The sequence below is a fragment of the Vitis riparia genome, chromosome 6 (genome assembly GCF_004353265.1).
Source record: "Vitis riparia cultivar Riparia Gloire de Montpellier isolate 1030 chromosome 6, EGFV_Vit.rip_1.0, whole genome shotgun sequence".
Lineage (NCBI taxonomy): Eukaryota > Viridiplantae > Streptophyta > Magnoliopsida > Vitales > Vitaceae > Vitis > Vitis riparia.
The window spans coordinates 10871392-10893159 of NC_048436.1; the positions used below are offsets into that span (position 1 = coordinate 10871392).

A 21768-nucleotide genomic window follows, 5' to 3' on the forward strand; every position below is an offset into this window, starting at 1 on the left:
GAGACGATGAAGAAAGAAAGGGTGGAAGGCATTGCTTGGAATTTCAATTGACCATGGAAAATCACTAAAACTCGAAGTTAAGTTTTTTTTTCAAGTCGGGGGAAATTGATGAGGATGAATCTCTAAGATATATATCAAGAAAGAAAATTAGTATTAATTATAATTAAAGTAGAATTAGTATTACTTGGAATTAAATTAGGATTAATATTTGTTGGAGTCTAATTAGGATTAGCTAGTTAAGTTATAATATAATTAGAATTTGAATCATGATAGGTTATTAGAGTTCTAGTAGACTTTGGATGTTATAATTAGAATTAAAGTCATAATAGGTTATTAGAGTCCTAGCAGACTTTAGATTTCTTAGTGAAACCTATAAATAGGCTAATTGATGTAAATCAAATGGATAAATTGACATTAATAATATTATATTTTCTTTCATTGCTAGTGTTGCAATCTTCAATGGTGAGATTCCATTGATTTTCTTATAAGTGAGACTCTTAGAAGGCTTTAGTGAGACTCTAAGGTTTTCGATTTTTTCTTTGTTGTTTTTTCTTCCTCTCTATTTCTTATCTTATATGTTTTCTCTATCATAAAATTTATTCCTTGTTCCTCTCCTTACACCCTAAAAATAAAACCCTAGCCCACCAATTTTGGAGTATAGACAACCATCCTAGGGTTGTCCTACATCATATTAACTATTCTCTTTAAAAACATAACAAATAAAAGAATTTGTTATTACCAATTGTTGCTGTTCGAAATACAGCAAGTGCCATCGTATCATTGACCCAGCGAATAACAACTTCACGATCTCTGAAGTTCTCAAAGAGCTTCTCCAGATCTGTTGTCCTCATACTTGGTGGAAAGTCAGCCAACACAAGAACATGCTGTGTACCATATCTTGCTGAATTCACAACCAAAAATAAAATAAAATTCCTTAGACACCAAATGCATCTAAAACACAGTTTATGCACATAAAACCTAGCAGGATTTACAATGATATGGTCAGATGATTGGTTAATATGAGAATATAAGTTTCATCATTATGGTAAGCATCCATTTTCTGTGCAAGTGTTTTATCTAAGCCTACATGGAGGGGGGGAAAAAAAGAAAGGAAAACCTCAGTGTCAATGAGAACTTCATTTTTTTGACCTAATCAAGACCAATGATCATTAAAACCTCTATGGTTTTTATTATGTTTCTTATTTATTATCCTTTTTTTCTGTCCAGACCAGAAAGGGCACAAACTGATGGGCAAGGAAGTTCAAAACTTCAGACCAGTTTTATCCACAATTGTCAAAACAGTAATTCTTTTTATTAGTGGATAACTTAATCAGAAATTTGTAAGCAATTAGAATCACCAAATGATCATTCATAAATAAGAGAAAACAAAATGAGTACGAAACAAGAACACTGCTGGCACATATTTGACAAACATTACAATTCCATTAAAGACAATATAATTAGTAATGGCAAACCATGTCTCTTCCATATCTAAAATATTCTCAATACTTTTCAAAACTGGACTTTGAGAGATTTAGGTCCTGTTTGGGAATTGTTTTCTAAAACAAAAAAAATTGAAAAACACGTTTGGCAACCAAAAACTATTTTCTGTTTTCTATTATCAAAAAACAGAAAACAGAGTATTTTTAGAAAACATCTTTTAGTTATTTTCAGTTGTTTTCTCTTGTTTGTTGAGAGTTGTTTTAAAAAACAATTATACAAACATATATGATTAAAAATAAAGTTGTAGCCATAAAAAAAAAATTTTAAACATATTTAAAAACATTGAAAACGGGTTAAAAACATTTTAGGTTCCCAAACAAATTTTTGTTCTACAAAACATCAGAGAATTTAAAATTGTTCTTAAAAACTATTTTTCAGAACTGTTTTAAAAAACAATTATCAAACAAGCCTTCATCTTCTTTGGAGATTCTAGCCAATGGATAATCTTCATTTCTAGCAAGATTTAGGGACTCCATAAATGAATTTATTTTGTTCCCATGAGAGAAAGAAGTTTTCATTTTTATTACTAGGACATAGATCTTATGAGTTATGACCTTCTATAAAAGCACCATGCAAGCTTGTTTAGCTCTTTGTGTTACCAAAACAACAATGAAGATGTCATAAAAACATGCAATGGTAAAAACAATTTTGCTCTATAGTAAGGGACCAAATATTTCACTTCGACCATGCACTTTTTCTATTCTTGCTTGTGGTTTATCATTTAGCTCTAATCAATTGTAAAGAACAGAAAATCAGAAACTTCAACCAGGTGGGTAGAGTATGGTAGAGAAAGTGTTTGGCCATATGATATAAATTGTCAAGCCATTAATGGCATTACTTGCATGAGTTTATATAACCTTGAACAACATTTGCTGAAAAGTTCCCCCCCTTTTTTTTTCTTTTTATTGTAGTAAGATAATCTATATCAATAAACTAATTTGATGCCTATGAAGCTTTACTCAAAATTATCCATGTTTTGAACCTATTCTTCTAAGTTCTTATTCAGAAAAAAAAAAAAAAAAAAAAAAAAAAAAGAAGAAGAAGCAAACCAAGGTAATGAGCACTGAAGGATCAACAAATACCAAACCCAACTAATAAATAAAATTTATTAAAGACATTGAGCATTTATTTATATACAGTTCTACAACCTCTCCCCCGCACCACCACGCCTCCCCCCCCCCCCCCCCCCCGAAAAAAAAAAAGGTAAAAAAAAATTCCCAAGGAAAAGGCTCTTCAAAAAATGAATTGACTACTCATTCTCAAATGACCTTTAATTCCTCTCTTTCCAAATTGTCCAAGAAATGCATAATAGAGCATCTTTGCAAACCTTCCCACATCTTCTTCCCATAAAGGATCCATGTCATCCCAAAAGAGTCTTTCTAACAGTGGCAGACAGTACGAAAGTAACACCAAACAAAGATAAGAGTGACTGCCAAAGAAACCTTGTCTTGGCAATAGTGCAACAAAATGTGATTAATTGATTCTTCATTAACTTTACATAGGAACATCTATAAACCAACATGCACCATCTTCTATGAAGCTGATCAAGAATCAATATTTTTCCCCAACAAGCTTCCCATGCAAAGAAACTTACTTTAGATGGAACCCATGAATTCCAAATGACCATCGTAAAAAAAGAGATTAAACTCCCTTACTCCAAGGAAACATAAAAGAGCTCATGAAAAAGGTCTCATTCCTTAAATCTATCCACACTGCTCAATCCTTCTCTCTATTCACCACCTTACCTTGCAGCCTTAAGAAGTAATGTTCTACTTCACCCAGCTCCTACTCATTTAGATTTCTAGAAAAGCAAGGGTTCCAATGACCCCTCTCGCCTATATAGTCCCATAACTCTGCCACCCAAGACTTTAAAATGTATAAAATGGAAATGAAACATGTAAGGGTCCATCCCCACACCACCTATCTTTCCAAAATTTTGCCCTCCTCCCATTGCATACAAGAAAGGAAATTCCACTATGAGGGCATCCCAATCCTTCTTGATAGATTTCCATAACCCACCACCCTGCCCATCTCTTACATCACAAAACCATCACCCCTCTTCTTCCTTCCCATATTTTCCACTTATAACCTATCTTCAGAGAGCTACCCCATCCAGATGCATATATCCACTTGTCTAAGAGAGCATAATTGAGCAAAGAAAGATTTCTAACACCCAAAGCCTCTTTTCTTTTCTCCATGCATACAATTGACCACTTCACTTGAAATTTTTCTTCAATGCCCCACTTGCAAAGAGAAAGTCTCTTTGAATCTTCTCAAGCCTCATTATGACTATTCTTGGAATGGAAAACAATGACACAAAATAAATGGACAAGCTAAATAATGTGCTCCAGATCAAGTATGCCTATCCCTTTGTTGTCTTTTCCACATTGATAGATTTTTGCGAAACCGCTCTTCCACTCTATCCCAAGTCACCACTAATTCAAAAGAAGTGCCCAATGGAAGCCCCAGATAAGAAGATGGATGTTCTCCCACCTTACATCCCAATTCTTAAGCCAACTCCTCTGGCATTGTCTACCCTTCCAATTATAATCAACACATTCTTTTCTAGGTGATTTTTTTTAACATGAGGGCTTCAAGCCACAGGAGAAACCAACTTAAATGAACCATTTGATCTCGAGAAGTCTCACAAAAAACAATGGAATCATCTACAAACAATCAATGAGACACCTTCCCGCTTACCCTAAAGCCTAATAAGTAGCCTCCTTCCTTTGCCTTTAGCAAACAATATCTAGTTTGCACATAACACCAAATGCCCTGCTTTTCAACATAAAGTCCACTACTTCATTAGTTGTCAGCACTACATAAAAAAAATTGTCTTCCCTCTATAAAAGCATTTTGAGACTTGGAAACCACTTTTCCCCTTCTTCAATCTCTTTGCCAACTTTCCTAAAAACTTTCTGAAAAAAACTTAAAATGTTAAGATTTGGATTCAAAATGTATAGTGCTCCAAGACCTCACATGTAGCCCCATACCCAAATATAGTAGGCACAAATTGAACTACCAGCTTTCCTAAAAACTTAAAATGTTAGAATTTGAATCTAAAATATATATATATAGTGCTCTAAGGCATTACGTATAAAAAAAAATAGTGCTCTAAGACCTCATGTGTAGCCCCATACTCACAAATAGGAGGCACAAACAGTAGTTGCGGTAGACAAATCACCATTTGTCGTTGTAGATAATTAGACAAACAAATGGATGGGGGAAGACTTGAGCACTTGAACCTAAGAACTCTAGTTAACCAAAGCTTTGATATCATATTGAACTACCAATTGACTTAAAAGATTAAGTTGTTAAGATTTGGATTCATGATGTATATCATACTCTAGCCTGGCTGAGAAAGAGTTATGAGACATAAAACAAAAAAAAATATGTTGATTCAGGCCGGGCATACTATAAGTAATGATTCTCTATCATTAGGAGAATTGCAATGAATGAAGGGCTCCAATCCAATAACTTCACACATTCATCAGCATCATGTTTTATACACATGCCACTCATGAGGAGAAACATATACAAAACATGTCAATTTTCAAATGTCAATGCTTGAATTCAAGTATTATTGCTTGCTTATTAAAACAAAGCATGTAAAAGTGACAATGGAATACACACTACTAACTTACAATGTCTTATTTCTGTTTTTTCTTCTGAATCATGGCATACAGCTTCATCCCTTGTATCATCAAGGGTGGATCCCTCAGACTGCCTATCACTATACAATTCCTCTTTCTGGTATGAGAATGTTCCCCTTCCTCGCCGCTTAGTGATTTGAGCTTTATTATCTTCCATTGAAAGTGTTGATACATCTGGAAGCGATGGTGGAGAGAGCAATTTATTTGGTGCACAATCTGCAATGGTTTCCCAATCTGCGGTTTTCAAAACTAACATTTAGTTCAACATCACAATATTATATGGGATGCATTAGCTCAAAATTTGCAAAACTATATGGGATTATAACAAAGCAGAGTATAGGAGACAATTGAAATTTAAGCATACATTTAGATCAGGATCACAATATTATGTGGGATGCATTAGCTTGAAATTTTCCAAACCATATGGGATTATAACAAAGCAAAGTATAGGAGATAAAAATTTAAGCATAAAATCCATATTATCACAAAGCTAAATTCCTATCAAAATAAATGAATCAAATAAAATCAAAGAGAGAATTAAAAGAGTTATAGTTCTTATTATTGTTAGCAAAAAATGGAGTATTTTTCCTCCTTTTTTTTAATAGGCAAAAAATGAAAAATTTTATAGTTCTCCAATATAGTAACTCCCACATTAATTGTTTCATGATATCATTATGGAAGCTTTAAGAGATAACAAGTGTCACAAATACATAACAATCTCCCCTCTGATTGAAATGAGTTCGATGCATATCAATTCTAAATTAGCAAGCCTTCAACTCTAGTCACAAATCCAAGACCCTCAAACCTCTCCAAAAGCATCAATTCTAAAGTAATTGACAATTAGTATGTTACCTCCACCACCAAGTTACACCAAGTTCAAAATGGACCCCTCGAGCCCTACTTGTAACTCAAAGAGGTGCACCAAGTGTGTAATGAACCCCTCGAGCCTTGCTCCCAACTCAGAAGGGCATTTTAGCATCAAGGTGTGTATCAAAGGTGACAACTTCGAGTGGGTTACAAGTAGGAATTAAAATATTGTGTATTAGTGGACCTCAAAACGATATTTACCACGGATATATCGGCGGTCAACATGGGTCAACGCAGGGCGGTCAATGCTAAAAAATGAGCTATTTTTCTACCACTAAGGGGACTCAAACCCCAAACAAAACATTTGGCAAGCACCTTAGCCCACCACTGGGGCAAGTTTGCCCCTTGATAAATATTTTGCACCAAACATATATATATATGTATTAAACATTATCATATAAACAAAATATTAAAAGAATACTTTAAAGAACAAATTAATTATAATTATTTTATAATTAAATGAAAAGTTTTCATTTAATTGATTAACAAAAATATAAAAATTATCATGATAATTTTCTTCATAGTTTTTTTAATATCATTAATATATTAATTAAATATGAAAAAATTATACATTTATCATCATTTATTTTATATGTTTTAATACAATTGAATTAAATGTATCATAATCTTAATATTAAATATATTTTAAAATTAGACATATTATAATCAAATATTACCATATTATTATTGAATAATATTTTATGTAATTTAATAATCAATGTACACTTGTAAAATTTATATTTTTTATCGACACATACAATATTATTATCAAATATGATAAATTATATCATATATAAATATATATATATATATATATATATATATATATATCAATTTCTTCAACAAAACAACTTTATAATATCTATTATACTCATAGTTCTGAAAGGCGCGCCTTAGGCTCGGGGCGGCGCGACACCACCCTCCGACGCCTCGCCTGAAGGGAGGCGGCGCCCCTTCACGAAGGCACCGCTTAAGCGCGCAAGGCGCTCGCCTCCAGCAAGGCGCGAGGCGGTCGCCCGAGTCGCCTCCGACGGCCCGACCAAGTACGCGCTCCTCCTTCTCCTTCTCCTCCTCCAGTCAAGTTGCAGAGACGCGGCCAGCGGCGCCAGCCCTAATTTTTTTTTTTTTTTTTTCTGGGCCCAAAACGAGGCTGTTTTGGACCCTGTTCACTTAAGTGCACAAGGACCAAAACGACGTTGTTTTGGAGCCTGTTCATTTAAGTGCACAGGGACCAAAACGACGCCGTTTTGGCCTGTTCCTTCCATCCAGCCCCCTTTTCTAGTCTTTCTCAACCCGAGACCACTGCCATTCTTTGCCCTAGCCTCTTCCGTGCTGGAGAAGTGAAGAAGAAGAAGAAAAAGAAGAAGAAAAATAGGGGGAAAATAGGAGAAAAATAAAGGGGAAATAGTCACGTACCTTCCGGACTTCGGTATTTTTCTTTTTTCTTCACTTTTCTGCATTTTTTTCCATTCTTATCTCATAACTCTCATTGGTAATTTTTTTTTTAAATATAAATATTATATTTTGAGTTTTTGACATGAAAATTTTACAAAATAAAAATAAATAAATAAAAAGCACTCATGCATATTTGTTGTTAATGTGATATTTGATAATGTGATATGCATTTTTTTTTTCAATTTTTTTTCTTAATTTAATTATAATTATTTTATTGTGGAGTATAGATAATTTGTTTGCAAGATGGATAATGAGAGTGAAACTCAAGTGGACTCTAGTGCAAGTAGAAGAAGAGATCCGGGGTGGAAATATGGTCGTTTGGTTAATGAAAAAGATTTGAACACCATCATATGCATTTTTTGTGATAAAGTAACCAAAGGAGGCATATATAGACACAAACAACATCTTGTTGGTGGATATAGAAATGCTAAAAAGTGTAGAAAATGTCCAGAACATGTTAGAGAAGAAATGGAAGAGTATATGAGTTCCAAGAAAAATTAAAAAGAGCAAATGAATATGGGGAGCGAATATGTTAATGAAGATTTGTTTGGTTTGGAAGATGAAGATATTGGTGAGGAGATTAATAGTAGAATGAATGTCACCAACATTTCTAGTGGAGGTAGTAACCGAGGAGGAAGTGATGGTGAGACGTTTTCTTCAAAAAAACCAAGACAAAAAGGTCCTATGGATCATTTTTTCACTCTTAATGCAAAGATGGTTGTTCAAAATCGAAGGAGTGGAAAGATGAATCAAACTACCATCAATGATGCCTACAAAAAGGAAGCAAGAGAAAGAGCTTGCATGCTTATCACAAGATGGATGTATGAGACTGCTATTCCATTTAATGCAGTCACATATCCGAGTTTCCAACCAATGATTGAGGCTATTGGCCAATATGGTGTGGGCATAGTTTTAAAAGGCTCAAGGCGCACCAAGGCGCAAAGTAGTCCTGGAGCCTGAGGCGCAAGGCACACCTAAGGCGCGGGCTTTAGTGAAGTGAGGCGCACCCTAATTTACTTATATATTTTCTCCTATTTTCCCTTATATATATATATATATATATATATATATATTTTTCTTCTTCTTCACTTCTCCAGCACGGCTGAGGTTAGGGCACGATTGGGAGTGGTCTCGGGTTGAGAAAGACCAGAAAAGGGAGCTGGAATGGAGGAACAGGCCAAAACGGCGTCGTTTTGGCCTGTTTTTTTTTTTTAAAGGAATAGGGTCCAAAACGACGTCGTTTTGGACCTTTCCTTTTAAATTAAAAAGGGCCAAAACGACGCCGTTTTGAGCACTGTTCTTTTAAAAGAACAGGGACCAAAACGACGCCGTTTGGTCCCACAAATTAAAAAAAAAAATTAGGGCTGAGGGTGTAGAGTTCTGCAACCCGACGGGAGGAAGAAGAAGAAGAAGAAGAAGAAGAAGAAGAAGGAGAAGGGGAAGGAGAAAGAGGGGCGCGTACCTGGTCGGACCGTCGGAGGCGACTCAGGCGAGCGCCTCACGCCTTGTCGGAGGCGAGCGCCTTGCGCGCCTAAGCGGCGCCTTCCTGAAGGGGCGTCGCCTGCCTTCAGGCGAGGCGCCGGAGGGTGGCGTCGCGTCGCCCCGAGCCTAGGCGCGCCTTAGGCACGCCTTTCACAACTATGGGTGTGGGTATGAAGGGACCAACTTTTCATGAGGTAAGAGTTACTAACCTTAAGAAAGAATTGGCTCTCACAAAAGATTTGATGAAAGATCATATGGTGGAATGGGGGAAAAATGGATGTTCAATTATGTCGGATGGATGGACCGATAGGAAAGAGAGAACTTTGGTGAACTTTTTGGTTAATTGTTCAAAGGGAACCATGTTCATGCAATCCATTGATGCTTCTTCAATGATTAAGACGGGAGAAAAGATGTTTGAGTTACTTGACAAATAGGTAGAGCAAGTTGGTGAGGAGAATGTTATTCAAGTTATAATAGATAATCACTCAAGTTATGTGATGGCAGGTAATAAATACTATTTCTTGAATTTTTATTTACTTTTAAAATTTGAATTATTTATCTTGAGAACTTATGTAAATTTATTATCTACAATTTCATATAGGGAGGTTGTTAGAATTAAAGCGCCCACATTTGTATTGGACACCATGTACTGCACATTGCCTTGACTTGATGTTGGAAGATATTGAAAAGCTACCAAACATCAAGAGGACATTGGAGAGGGCTATATCACTAAATGGGTATATTTATAATTGCTCAGGGCTACTCAACATGATGAGGCGGTTTACTGGACAAAGGGAATTGCTTAGGCCTGCTAAGACTCGGTTTGCAACTGCTTTCATCACATTATCGCGATTGCATGAACAAAAAAACAATTTGAGGAAGATGTTTACAAGCTCAAATTGGCCAGATAGTAAATGGGCAAAAGAGCAGAAGGGGAAAACTATAGCCAACATAGTTCTAATGCCTTCATTTTGGAACACTATTGTGTTTTGCTTAAAGGTTTCGGGTCCCCTAGTTCGTGTGCTTCGTTTGGTTGATGGTGAAAAAAAAGCTCCTATGGGATACATCTATGAGGCCATGAATAGAGCTAAGGATGCAATTGTGAGAAGTTTTAATGGAAATGAAGAGAAGTACAAAGAAATCTTCAACATCATTGATAAGAGGTGGGAGATTCAGCTTCATCGGCCTTTGCATGCAGCAGGGTACTTTTTGAACCCGAAATTCTTCTATGATAAGCCAGAAATAGAGCATGATGCCGAGATTATGAGTGATTTGTATAAATGCATCTTAAGGCTAACAAGAGACCCTGCTAAGCAAGAAAAAGTTGTGGCCGAAGTGAGTTTGTTCACAAATGCCCAAGGACTATTCGGGAATGAGTTAGCTGTTAGGACAAGAAAGACTAGAGCACCAGGTTAGTTATTTAGTTTTGTTTATTTAAACAATTAGATTGTATTTTTGCTAAAATAGGTGAATTGTTTCACTAAATTGTTAATATCTATACTACAGCTGAATGGTGGGCTGCATATGGAGCTTCAGCTCCAAATTTGCAAAAGTTTGCAATGAAAGTCCTCAACTTAACATGCAGTGCATCAGGTTGTGATCAGAATTGGAGCATCTTTGAAAATGTGAGTGACCAAATCCAAAATAATTACAAGTAATAGTCTAATAGAGTCTTGAATGTAACTTAAAAGTTAAAACTTTAAAATATATTTATGAGCTTATGAATTTTTGCAGATTTATAGCAAGAGGAGAAATAGGTTAGATCATCAACGCTTGAATGATTTGGTGTACATCAAGTATAATCGAGCCTTGAAGAGAAGATACAATGAACGTAACACCATTGACCCAATTTCCTTGAAAGATATAGATGATAGCAATGAATGATTGATAGGGAGAATGGAAGATGAGGATTCTCATGGAGGTGCACAAGATGATTTTGTATTTGATGATGACAATTTGACATGGGGTGATGTTGCTAGAGCTGCTGGAGCTGAGGAGGCCAGGTTTGATACTAGAGCTAGAGCTAGAGCAAGCTCAAGCATAATACCACCAACAAGGGGGATAGCTTCAAGTTCTAGAACTTTGTCTTCTTATTCACTAATAGATGAAGATGAAGATGGAGACATGGTTGATTCAGCAGATGAAGAAGATGGGGAAGGCTACAAATGTGGTGATGGAAATGATGATGATGATGATGATTTTGTTGATTTAGAGGAGGAGTGATGATTGCTTGTTGTGGACAAATTTGTGATTTAAGTGTTTTTTAATGATGTTTTTGAATTGTGGACAAATTTCATGTTTTGGACCTTTAGGTTTGGAAACTTTGGATTTGGATATGTATTAGGCAATTAGCAATATGGATTTGGATTTGTTTTTATGCTTGGAGTTCTTTATTTTTATGTTTTTTGTTTATTAAATTGAAGTTTTGGATGATATTTGATGATTTATGTGTTTAGGACAAATAAATGATTGTTAAATTTGATTATATTATATAAAAATATATATGTAAATTAGGGTGCGCCTCACTTCACTAAAGCCCGCGCCTTAGATGCACCTTGCGCCTCAGGCTCCAAGACTACTTTGCGCCTTGGTGCGCCTTGAGCCTTTTAAAACTATGATTATACTTCTAATTTCATTTCTAAAAGTTTTTTTTTTACATTTTTATAAGTTATGATCAATTTTAAGTCCACCGATATTTTGTGTCAAAATATCCGCCAATATATCCAATATATCCGTAAAATCGAAGTACTGATATATTCGTGATTACCGATATTTTTATCCTTGGTTACAAGAGACCAATAGCCCACAACCACTTAAGAGAAATAACCATTTTTCACAACAACAAGAGTGGAATAGCCATACTCTCAATTGCACATGATGTCACCCTCACAAAGAGATAGAATACGAGAACCCTTGAGTACATGCTACTAGCACATGATGACACCTTGATGAAGAGGTAGAGTAGATGATGAAAAGAAATAATCTCAAGAGATTATAATCCTTAAGATTTTTGGAAATAATATGCTTATTGTAATCCCTAGTATTTAGTTACTATGACTGTAGGTTTTAGAATAGGTATTTGACAAACAATGTTTCTCTCTAAATTGTGTGTATATAGTGGTTTTCATCTGATGAAAGGTTAAGTCATTCATAAAAAACCTAAGGCACTTTATGATATTAGAGCCCTTTTGCTTTAAGCAAGTTCCAATTAATCCCAAAACTAGACGCTTTTTACCAAACCTGGCCAAAAACTGTTCCCACTCCACCATGTCCCCTGAAAGCTCTAATAGTGTCATTGTCCTAACTAGTGCCCCAAACCTTAACTCATCAAATTATATCATCCCCATTAACACCACCTCACAACTCCCCTTGAAACTCAACAAATCGAACTACACCTCATGGAAAGTTCAATTCCAGTCATTATTGTTTGGATATGACCTAGAAGGTTATATTGATGGGACATATCCCTGTCCTCCCTTTGAGATTCATATCGGTGCAATTGGTTTTTGAGACTATGGTGCCTCTCATCGTGTTAGCTATGTCTACGGTGGAAGTGTAAACTCAACTAGAGAGGACTTATGTAAACAAGTCCAAAACCCAAAATCATGGCAATTGGTTTTTAAGACTATGGTGCCTCTCATCATGTTAGCTATGTCTATGGTGGAAGCGTAGACTCAATTAAAGAAGATTTATGTAAACAAGTCCAAAGCCCAAAACCATGGGACTAAGAGAGATGTCGGGCAAAACCACTACAGAGTCCATGTCTATCGCTGAATATATGCAAGCAAGCAAAAGCATATAAAGAGTTGAATGTGGCTATTTGTGCTTGTGATTCTTCAATTTCATTTGAAGAACCACATCAAGAACACTATGGAAACAAATATCATAGCCAAGACAATTCTAGAGACAAATATTTCCCAAACTTTTTTTTTTTTTTTTATAGGCAAAAGCACAGAAAAAGAATTTATTAATAAAGAAAAAGGTGTCCAACAGCCAACTCAAAGCATACAAGTATACAACAAGCGTATATAGGCAAAAAAAAAAGACAAAGGGGTATAAAAACTCTAACCCGCCCTTATCTAGAGCCCAACCAATCAAAAAAGTTGATTAAAGAATTAGGTCCTTCATCATCTATCAAAAAAAAAAAAAGAATTAGGTCCTTCATCTATACACAACTTAGTCTAAGACCAAGAATTAGGTCATTTGGATCAAAAACTCCTTATTTTCAAAAGCAATCCTATTTATTTCCTTCCAAACCATCCAAAAGAGACACAAGGAGACTGCTCTCCAAACCTTTATCCGCTTCTTGCCCACAAAAGTGTTATGCCACCTAAGGAGGATCTCTTCAACTGACGAAGGAAGAACCCACAACACACCAAAGAGGGTAAATAACAACTCCCACAAAACCCTAGCCTTGGTGCAATGAATTAGAAGATGATCAATAGACTCTTCAGCAACACAACAAAGGAAACATCTATTCAGGAGTGACCAAATCCTCTTCTTTAGTTGGTCCAACATTAAAGCTTTACCCCATGAAGCTTCCCAAACAAAAAAACAACCTTAGTAGGAACACAAGGGCTCCAAATAATGCTTTTCGGAAAAGAGACTATACTGCTGCCCTCCATAGCACTATAAAGGGATTTAACAGAAAAATTCTCATCCTTAGCCTCTTTCCACCTCATCCTATCGTCCAAATTAGTAACCACCCTATTCCCTTGTAAGGAGAATAGGAATCTCTCCACCATCTCCATCTCCCAATCATTAAACAGCCTAGAAAACCATGGATTTCAACCTCCCTCCCCCCCGAAGAATCCCAAACCTCCACCACCCATGCCTCTTTTGAGGCTGCCATAGCATACAAAGAAGGGAAAGAAACAATTAAAGCATCATCTCCACACCACCTATCTTCCCAAAATCTCACTCTTCTACCATCCCCCATGGAGAAAACAATTTTGTTTTTCAATAAAGATCATTCCTTCCTAATTTCCTTCCAAAACCTCACATCATACCCCTCCCTTACTTCTCGAGTACACCACCCCCCTTCTTCTACCCATTCCAGGCTGTCAACTACCACATATCTTATTAACTGACCTTTTTTTTGGATATGTAAAAAGAGTTATTATTTTAAAAGCGCTTGAAAAAGGTGTACCAAAGTACACATGGAGTATACAAATAGCACCTTACAACAAGCGAAAGGAAAGAGTAACAACAACCCACCACCTAAATCAAGCCTAGAGCCCTAAAGACCTAGACGAAATAAAGTGACCATGAACGACCTTGCAGGCAAACAAAAACTGGTTGTTGCAATCCAAACAAAGCCTGGATGAATTTCCTCTTGATTTTTAGAAGACCCTCTAGCATTCCAAAGTGATGAAACAAAGCACCATCTACCCACTGAAGCAAAATCCCCCTATCCCTTTCCACTTCCTAATTGTCTATCATTTGGTCCCTTTTAATTCACAAAGCATTCCAGCTTCTTTAGTTCTCTTTCAAATTTTTGAAGACAAAGAGTTCTTCCTCCTCTTCCCACCCTCTCAGCCCCTCACCTCTTTCCTAGCCTTCATTTTTCTAAGTAGAGCCAAGATCTTAGCCTTGAAACCCACTGTTGGAATGCCCAACCAGTTGCTGAGAGCTGTTAGGTTGCTTGAGGACCAATCCTCCAATCCCAATTTTGAAAACTAAATTCCAACACTAGTTTTGAGCCTTCAATCCCCATCTGAAAATTTGTTTCATAAAAGCACAAATTACCACAAACTAAAAGTATTTAGCTGTTTGTACTACCCTTGGCCCTCCCTTATCCATCATATGATGGGTTGGAACAATTATCATACAACCTAGTACCTAAACTTCATATTTACCCAAAATAGGAATTGTTCTAAATGGCCAATTTTTTAGGCAATACAAATAATGATTCAGTAGCATATATGCCATATGATTAGCCCATGCATAACCTCACTTGATGTGCAAAAGCCCAGGCTTATAAGTCCACCTTTTCGTCCTATGAACGGATTCAACATAAGATGCAGCCCAAGATAGAGTAGAACAAGTATTTGACTTTAAATATTGACCTGGATAGAGTGCATAATGGAAATTAAGTAAACCTTGGACAATTCACATAAAGCTTTCAAGACTAATTGAGTTCAAAACTAATAAAATAATTGCCTAAGAGAACGATAAAGAACTTCCAATAAAGAGGGAAAATTTTAAGAAAGAGAAATGCACCATCATCTGAAGACCCATCATGAGCTGAAGCATCACATGGCAAAGAACCATTTGATGATAAAGCCTGGTATTCCACTGAATCCTTCCTTACAACATCTTCTACTGGTATAACCTGATTTTCCTTAGAGTCCTTTACCATCTCTATACACTGCTAAAATTTAAAACAATATACATAACTAAAAACCCAAGAAGCTACCATATAAAAAATTTATACAATATATTAAGGAAAACAAAAGAAAATAAAATTGAGTCTAGTATTTTCCATTCTTTTTGTTTACAAAAATTTACATTGTTTATAAAACTATGAAAAGTTTGTATACTTTGTTCATCCCAAAGTAACCTTACTTTTGTCTTCCCAATTCACCTTAAAAATCATAATAAATTCAACTTTATATAATTTATTAGTTGTAACTAATAAAATTAAATTCATTTTACTTATTTTGCACTTTAAAGTTCTTTATTTCTTTATTTTAAGATAAAGAGATTTTACCTTTTTATTTTGGTCGCTCTTCTTTTTTCTTTTTCTTTTAAAGGCTTCCATTTACATCAGGTACCATTTATGTTTCCAGGGTAAAATTAGTGAGCATCAATTCAACCCAAGTTATATTTTTTTATATATAAGCTTGAGTTGTGGTACAAAATGAAATCCTAGAATTCAAAATTTTCAGTAATAGCATTGATGAGTACAAGTATTCAAAGAGAAACCCCAATCCTATGCTTGGCTTACGAGAAAATAGAGGGGGGAAAAAAAACCAACAACAACAACAAACGTTTTCATTTTTTTGTATCTCTTATCTTTTGTTTCCAAGAACAAAGAAAAAAAAAACACAAAGTAAATAAAATAAAATAAACCCACGTCAACTAAGGCAAACAGTCTGTGTGAGTTTGCCTTAGTTTTTTTTCTCAAAATCTTTTTGTATTCCAAAATCAGATCGACCCAGCCAAAGAGTCATACGAGTTATAGGTAAAGCTTCTTATTTGTATTCCCGAGCCCTAGATGGTGAAAAATTTGCAATCCAATTTTTTTTTTTTCATTTTCTCATTATTTTCTCAGCATCCCATGGATAATATACAGCCTACAAGTACTTTCTCGATATCCAAATGATTGTAACTAATCTAGACGTCGATTGATTGAACTGGTAATACAGACCAGAGCAGTACCTTGAACTCGGACATCGATCGAAACGCAGCGTTTGGAGAAAAATACTGAATGCTTTTATGTAGATGGAGATCGGGGCTTCTGATGCGCTGCAAGCAAACCGGTGGACACAGCACCTTAGCATCGGCCATCAGGCATCAATCAGGTGAAAACGGGCTGAGCCTGGGCCAGCCCAATTTTTGGAACTATTGGGCTGTAAGCGGGCTGCTTTCTAATTCGTCAATCGTCATAAGCCCCTCTATCAAATGTTGCAGTTCCGATAATTTGGTTATAATGAAAGCCAACTCAAGTTCAACCAAATATGATAAATAATATACATTTTTTTTTTTTGGAAGTTGAAATTCATAGCTAAAATAATCTTATAGAAGAGGGAATTTATTTTGTATTTTTAAAAGTGTTTTTAAGTACATAAATTTTTTATATTTTATGGGTGTTTGATAAATCAACTTAATAACTTAATTTAAATCATTAAGTAAATTAAGTATGTTTGGTAAAATAAATTGTATAACTTAAAATAAAAAAAAAAACAAATTTAAACAATAAGTAAAAATAATTAACTTTCTTAAATTCATATCTTCATTTTACCTTTTTACCATCATTTGTCTTAATTACATTCACGATCTCTTTTACTACTCCATGAGATCTTCATTGTTACTCGACCTCCTTTACCATAATTATAATTTATGATAATTAATATGTTAATCTAATAATTTAAAATAAATTTTAAATTAATTTTATCAAACAACCTTAATTCTTAAAAAATTAAGTAATAAATTTTAAGTTAACAACTCAAATATAATTTAATTTAAAGTTAATTTAATTCATTAAGTAATAAGTATTAAAATTTGTCAAACATCCCTTTTGTTTAAAGTTTTTTATTTTTAAATGCAAAAAATAGAAAAGCTATCAAAGCAGTACCTTAATTTTTTATTTATTTATATAGTTTATATTCCCTGTTACATTAATTTTATTATTAATAAATAAATAAATAATTTATTTAGACTATCTTTGATTACCGTTACATTGAAATAATTTATCTAAATGATATCATTCTAGAAAAATAAAATATAATCCATTTAAAGTTTTAATTAACTTATAAAGATGGATTATAGAACAACTAGGATAGCTAGATTATAACTTTTATTCTTTTTAGTAAATAATTTAATAATTATTAATTTAGTTTATATTACTCTTAATTTTTTTTATTCATTTTTAAGATTATTTTCTATTTATGTTAATTTAATTAAAATTTTGTGAGGTTAATGGGAAATTTGGATGCTTCTACATTTTGTTATAACACTTCGTGGGATTTGGTAAACCAATTTAATAACTTAATGACATGACTTAAGTTTAAAACAATTTTAAATAATAAATAAAAACAATTAACTTTTTTTTTTTAAGTCTATATCTTCATTTTACTTTTTTACAATCATTTACCTTAATTATTTTTTCGATCTCTTTTGATACTTCACAACCTTCATTGTTACTTGATTTGCTTTGCCTTAATTATAAGTTATCTATACTACTTATAAAAGTATGAGCTTTTTTTTCATTTTTTTATTTCCAAAAATACCTTTATTAACACTAATAATCAATTCAAATGAAAATTTAATTTTTTTCATTTAGTTGGGGTTTTAAATGAAAATTTAATCTTTTCATTTAGTTGGGGTTTTAATTACTTGATGTAATGAAAGTCATTATTAAAATTACCATCACAAACTAAAAGGTAATTCAAAATTTAATCTTTTCAATACTAATTATCAACTTAAATAGAAATTTAATCTTTTCATTTAGTTAGAGTTTTAATTACTTCACGTAAGCAAAACCAATCTTCAAATTACTACCATAGACCTAAAAGATAATTTAAAATTTAATATTTTCCATACTCATAATCAATTTAAATGGAAATTTAATCTATTTTCATTAGGGTTATCGGAAGTCATTCTTGAAATTGTCATCATAAACCTAAAAGATAATGGAAAATTTAATATTTTCATTTACCTTCAATTTCTATTCCATCAATTGTTTCAATAGAAATCAAATTTAAGGTTTTAATTACTTGACTTACTAGAAATCTAAATGTTCATAACTTCATTTTGATTTTATATTCAAATTTAATGTGAAAATTGCTCTTGAGAAACTATCAAGGTAAAGGTTAATATTTGCATGAAACCTCTCAAACTAGCCATTCATCTTTGGGAAAGCCACCAGCGTCCTCTCTGGTAGCTACTTCATCCTTCATCCTATTTGATAAAGTGCCCTATGATCCATCGATATGGTGTTTATCAGTCTCGATCATTGATTTTGGTTTATTTATAATATGAATGAAGAGAAGTTTGGTTATGGTAGGAGATCATCGCAAAGTGTTTTTTCAAGATGAAGGATAGTTAGAATTTGTTTGGAACTATACCACAAATTAAGGTCTTTTTTTTTTTTAATAACAATTTTGAATTATGTTAAATCATATTTGAGTGTGTTTTGAGAAAATAAATAAAATATATTTAATACTTATATTTATTATTAATTTATTTTCTTATCCTAACCTATCTTTCATTTGAACAATGATATAAATTATATATATATTTTTTAAAAAAATTACATGAAACTTTTTACTTTTTATAACCGTAATAGTGATTTTCATTCATTTTGAGATATTTAAATCTTTTAAACTTTTATATTTAATTAAATAATAGTGAATTAATAATAACACTTATTATATTATAGATAATTATTGAATAAAAAGTTTCATCACTCATTTATATTATTTATTTAAATAAATTTAAATTTTATTAAGACAATTACATCATTATTTTAAAATATTAAGATTTTGATATAAAATTTACCAAAATGATGAAAAATTTTCCATTGAGATTTTAATTCTTTTGATATTTTTAGAACAAAACTTATTTTTCCTTTATGTTTTTTCGGTTGAATGAATAATTTGATATATATATATATATATATATATATATATATATATATATATAGATATATATTGTTGATATGAAATTATTTAATTTAATATGTATTATATTTTCTATCTTTAGAAATAAAAAATAATAATAAGTTTTACAAAATATATAGTGGTTTTTTTAAAAAAAATTAAAAATATAATTTTGAATTGTATAATATAAGTTAATAATTTTTTTCCATAAGAATTTTTAAATTTAATATACATTTTTTATTTTACTTTGTTTTATTTTATTTTTGAAAAAAAAAAGTGTATTAAAACCAATCATTAATTTTTTATTTACTCTTCACTTTTTTAATTCCAAAAATGCCTTAAAGTTATAAATTTCATTATCTTTAAAACCACACTATTGTTGTAAAACAATGACAAATATAATGCAAATCAAAGTAGTAGAGATAAATATATCTTACTTTGATATATAATATGGAAGAAGGAATCAAGGAAGAGAATTGAGAAAGTGAAAGAAAGAGAGAGAGAGAGAGAAAGAGAATGAAAGGAAGAATTTTCTTTCTTTTCTCGGGATGCTTTTACATGGAGGGGTAAGAAGCCTTTTATAGGCTTCATAATATGAACTCCCATTACTCATCTTAAAGATGAGTAAATGGAGTTCATAATGGCCATCAATGTGGTCATTCATTACTTTTCATTTACAACACTCCCCCTTGGATGACCACCATATTAAAAGAATATGCCTCATTAAAACCTTGCTAGTAAAAAAACCTATAGGAAAAACCTAGCGAAGGAAAAAGAGTACAATATTCTTTTCTTGGTATATTAGGACTACCTCGTTAAAAACCTTGCCAGTAAAACCCAGTAGGACAAAACCTGGACGAAGGAAAAAAGAGTATAGTACACTAACACCCTTTTACAAGCATACTCCCCCTCATGTTGATATCCTTGAGTTGACGCATTCCAATCTTGTGTATTAACTTCTTGAATGTTGAGGTTGACAATGATTTTGTGAATAAATCTGCTAGATTATCACTTGAGCGTATTTGTTGCACATCAATTTCACCACTCTTCTGGAGTTCATGTGTATAAAAGAATTTTGGTGAAATGTGTTTAGTTCTATCTCCTTTAATATAACCCCTTGTTATTTGTGCAATGCATGCAGCATTATCTTCAAATAATGTTGTCGGGTCACCTTTGATAGAGGAAAGTCCACATGATTCCCGAATATGCTGGATCATAGATCTTAGCCATATACATTCACGACTTGCTTCATGAATTGCCAGTATTTCTGAATGATTTGATGATGTGACTACCATTGTTTGTTAGACAGATCTCCATAAAATAGCAGTACCATTGCAATTAAACACATACCCTGTTTGTGACCTGCCTTTATGTGGATCTGAAAGATATCCTGCATCTGCATATCCAAGCAATTGTTGCTTGGATTCCCTTGAGTAAAATAAACCCATATCAGTAGTTCCGCGAAGATAACGCAATATATGTTTGATACCATTCCAATGTCTTCGAGTTGGAGCGGAACTGTATCTTGCTAATAAATTGACAGAAAAAGCAATGTTTGGACGTGTACAATTGGCAAGATACATAAGTGCACCAATAGCACTAAGATATGGTACTTCAGGACCAAGTAACTCTTCATCATTTTCGCAAGGACGAAATGGGTCCCTTTTCACATCAAGTGATCGGACAACCATTGGAGAATTTAAAAGATGTGCTTTATCCATATAAAAACACTTCAAAACTTTCTTAATGTATGTTGATTGATGTACTAAAACTCCATTTGGAAAATGCTCGATCTGCAGGCCGAGACAAAATTTTGTTTTTCCAAGATTTTTCATCTCAAATTCCTTTTTCAAGTAATTTGTTGTTCTTATGAGCTCTTCAGGAGTTCCAACAAGATTTAAGTCATCAACATACACTGCAATAATTGCAAATCCGGTTTCTGATTTCTTAATGAAGATGCATGGGCATATAGGGTTATTCACATACCCTTCTTTTAGCAAGTATTCGCTAAGGCGATTGTACCACATGCGTCCAGATTGCTTTAATCCATACAAGGATCGTTGTAACTTGATTGAGTACATGCTACGAGGCTTTGTATTATTTGCATCAGGCAATTTAAATCCTTCGGGGATTTTCATGTATATATCATTATCCATGGATCCGTATAAATATGCTGTAATAACATCCATGAGACGCATATCCAGTCCTTCTAAGACTGCCAAACTAATTAAGAAACGAAATGTGATTGCGTCCATGACGGGAGAATATGTTTCCTCGTAGTCAATGTCAGGTCTCTACGAGAAACCTTGTGCTACTAATCGCGCTTTATATCTTATGATCTCATTATTCTTATTGCGCTTTAGTACAAATACCCATTTGTACCCAACAGGCTTTACATCTTCAGGTGTTTGGACTACAGGTCCAAAAACTTCTCGTTTAGTTAATGATTTTAATTCTGCCTGTATAGCTTCTTTCCATTTTGG

At 33.4% G+C, this 21768-nt stretch overlaps 1 protein-coding gene across 4 annotated transcripts in view; it reads right to left on the reverse strand.

Annotated features, from left to right (window-relative positions):
• The window catches only part of LOC117916059 (coiled-coil domain-containing protein R3HCC1L), a 43655-nt gene extending 27154 nt beyond the window's left edge, over positions 1 to 16501 (reverse strand). For 2 of the 4 annotated variants that reach the window (XM_034831866.1, XM_034831870.1), the window contains exons 1-4: positions 16344 to 16501; positions 15183 to 15333; positions 5148 to 5390; positions 740 to 901 (exon numbers count right to left, since the gene is read on the reverse strand). In XM_034831866.1, coding sequence (XP_034687757.1) covers positions 740 to 901; positions 5148 to 5390; positions 15183 to 15333; positions 16344 to 16472 — 685 coding nt within the window. In that variant the 5' untranslated portion in view covers positions 16473 to 16501. Of the gene's footprint in view, positions 1 to 739; positions 902 to 5147; positions 5391 to 15182; positions 15334 to 16332 lie in introns of all 4 variants that reach the window. The other 2 variants (XM_034831867.1, XM_034831868.1) reach the window with 2 other exon arrangements.
• Positions 16502 to 21768: the final 5267 nt, after the last annotated feature.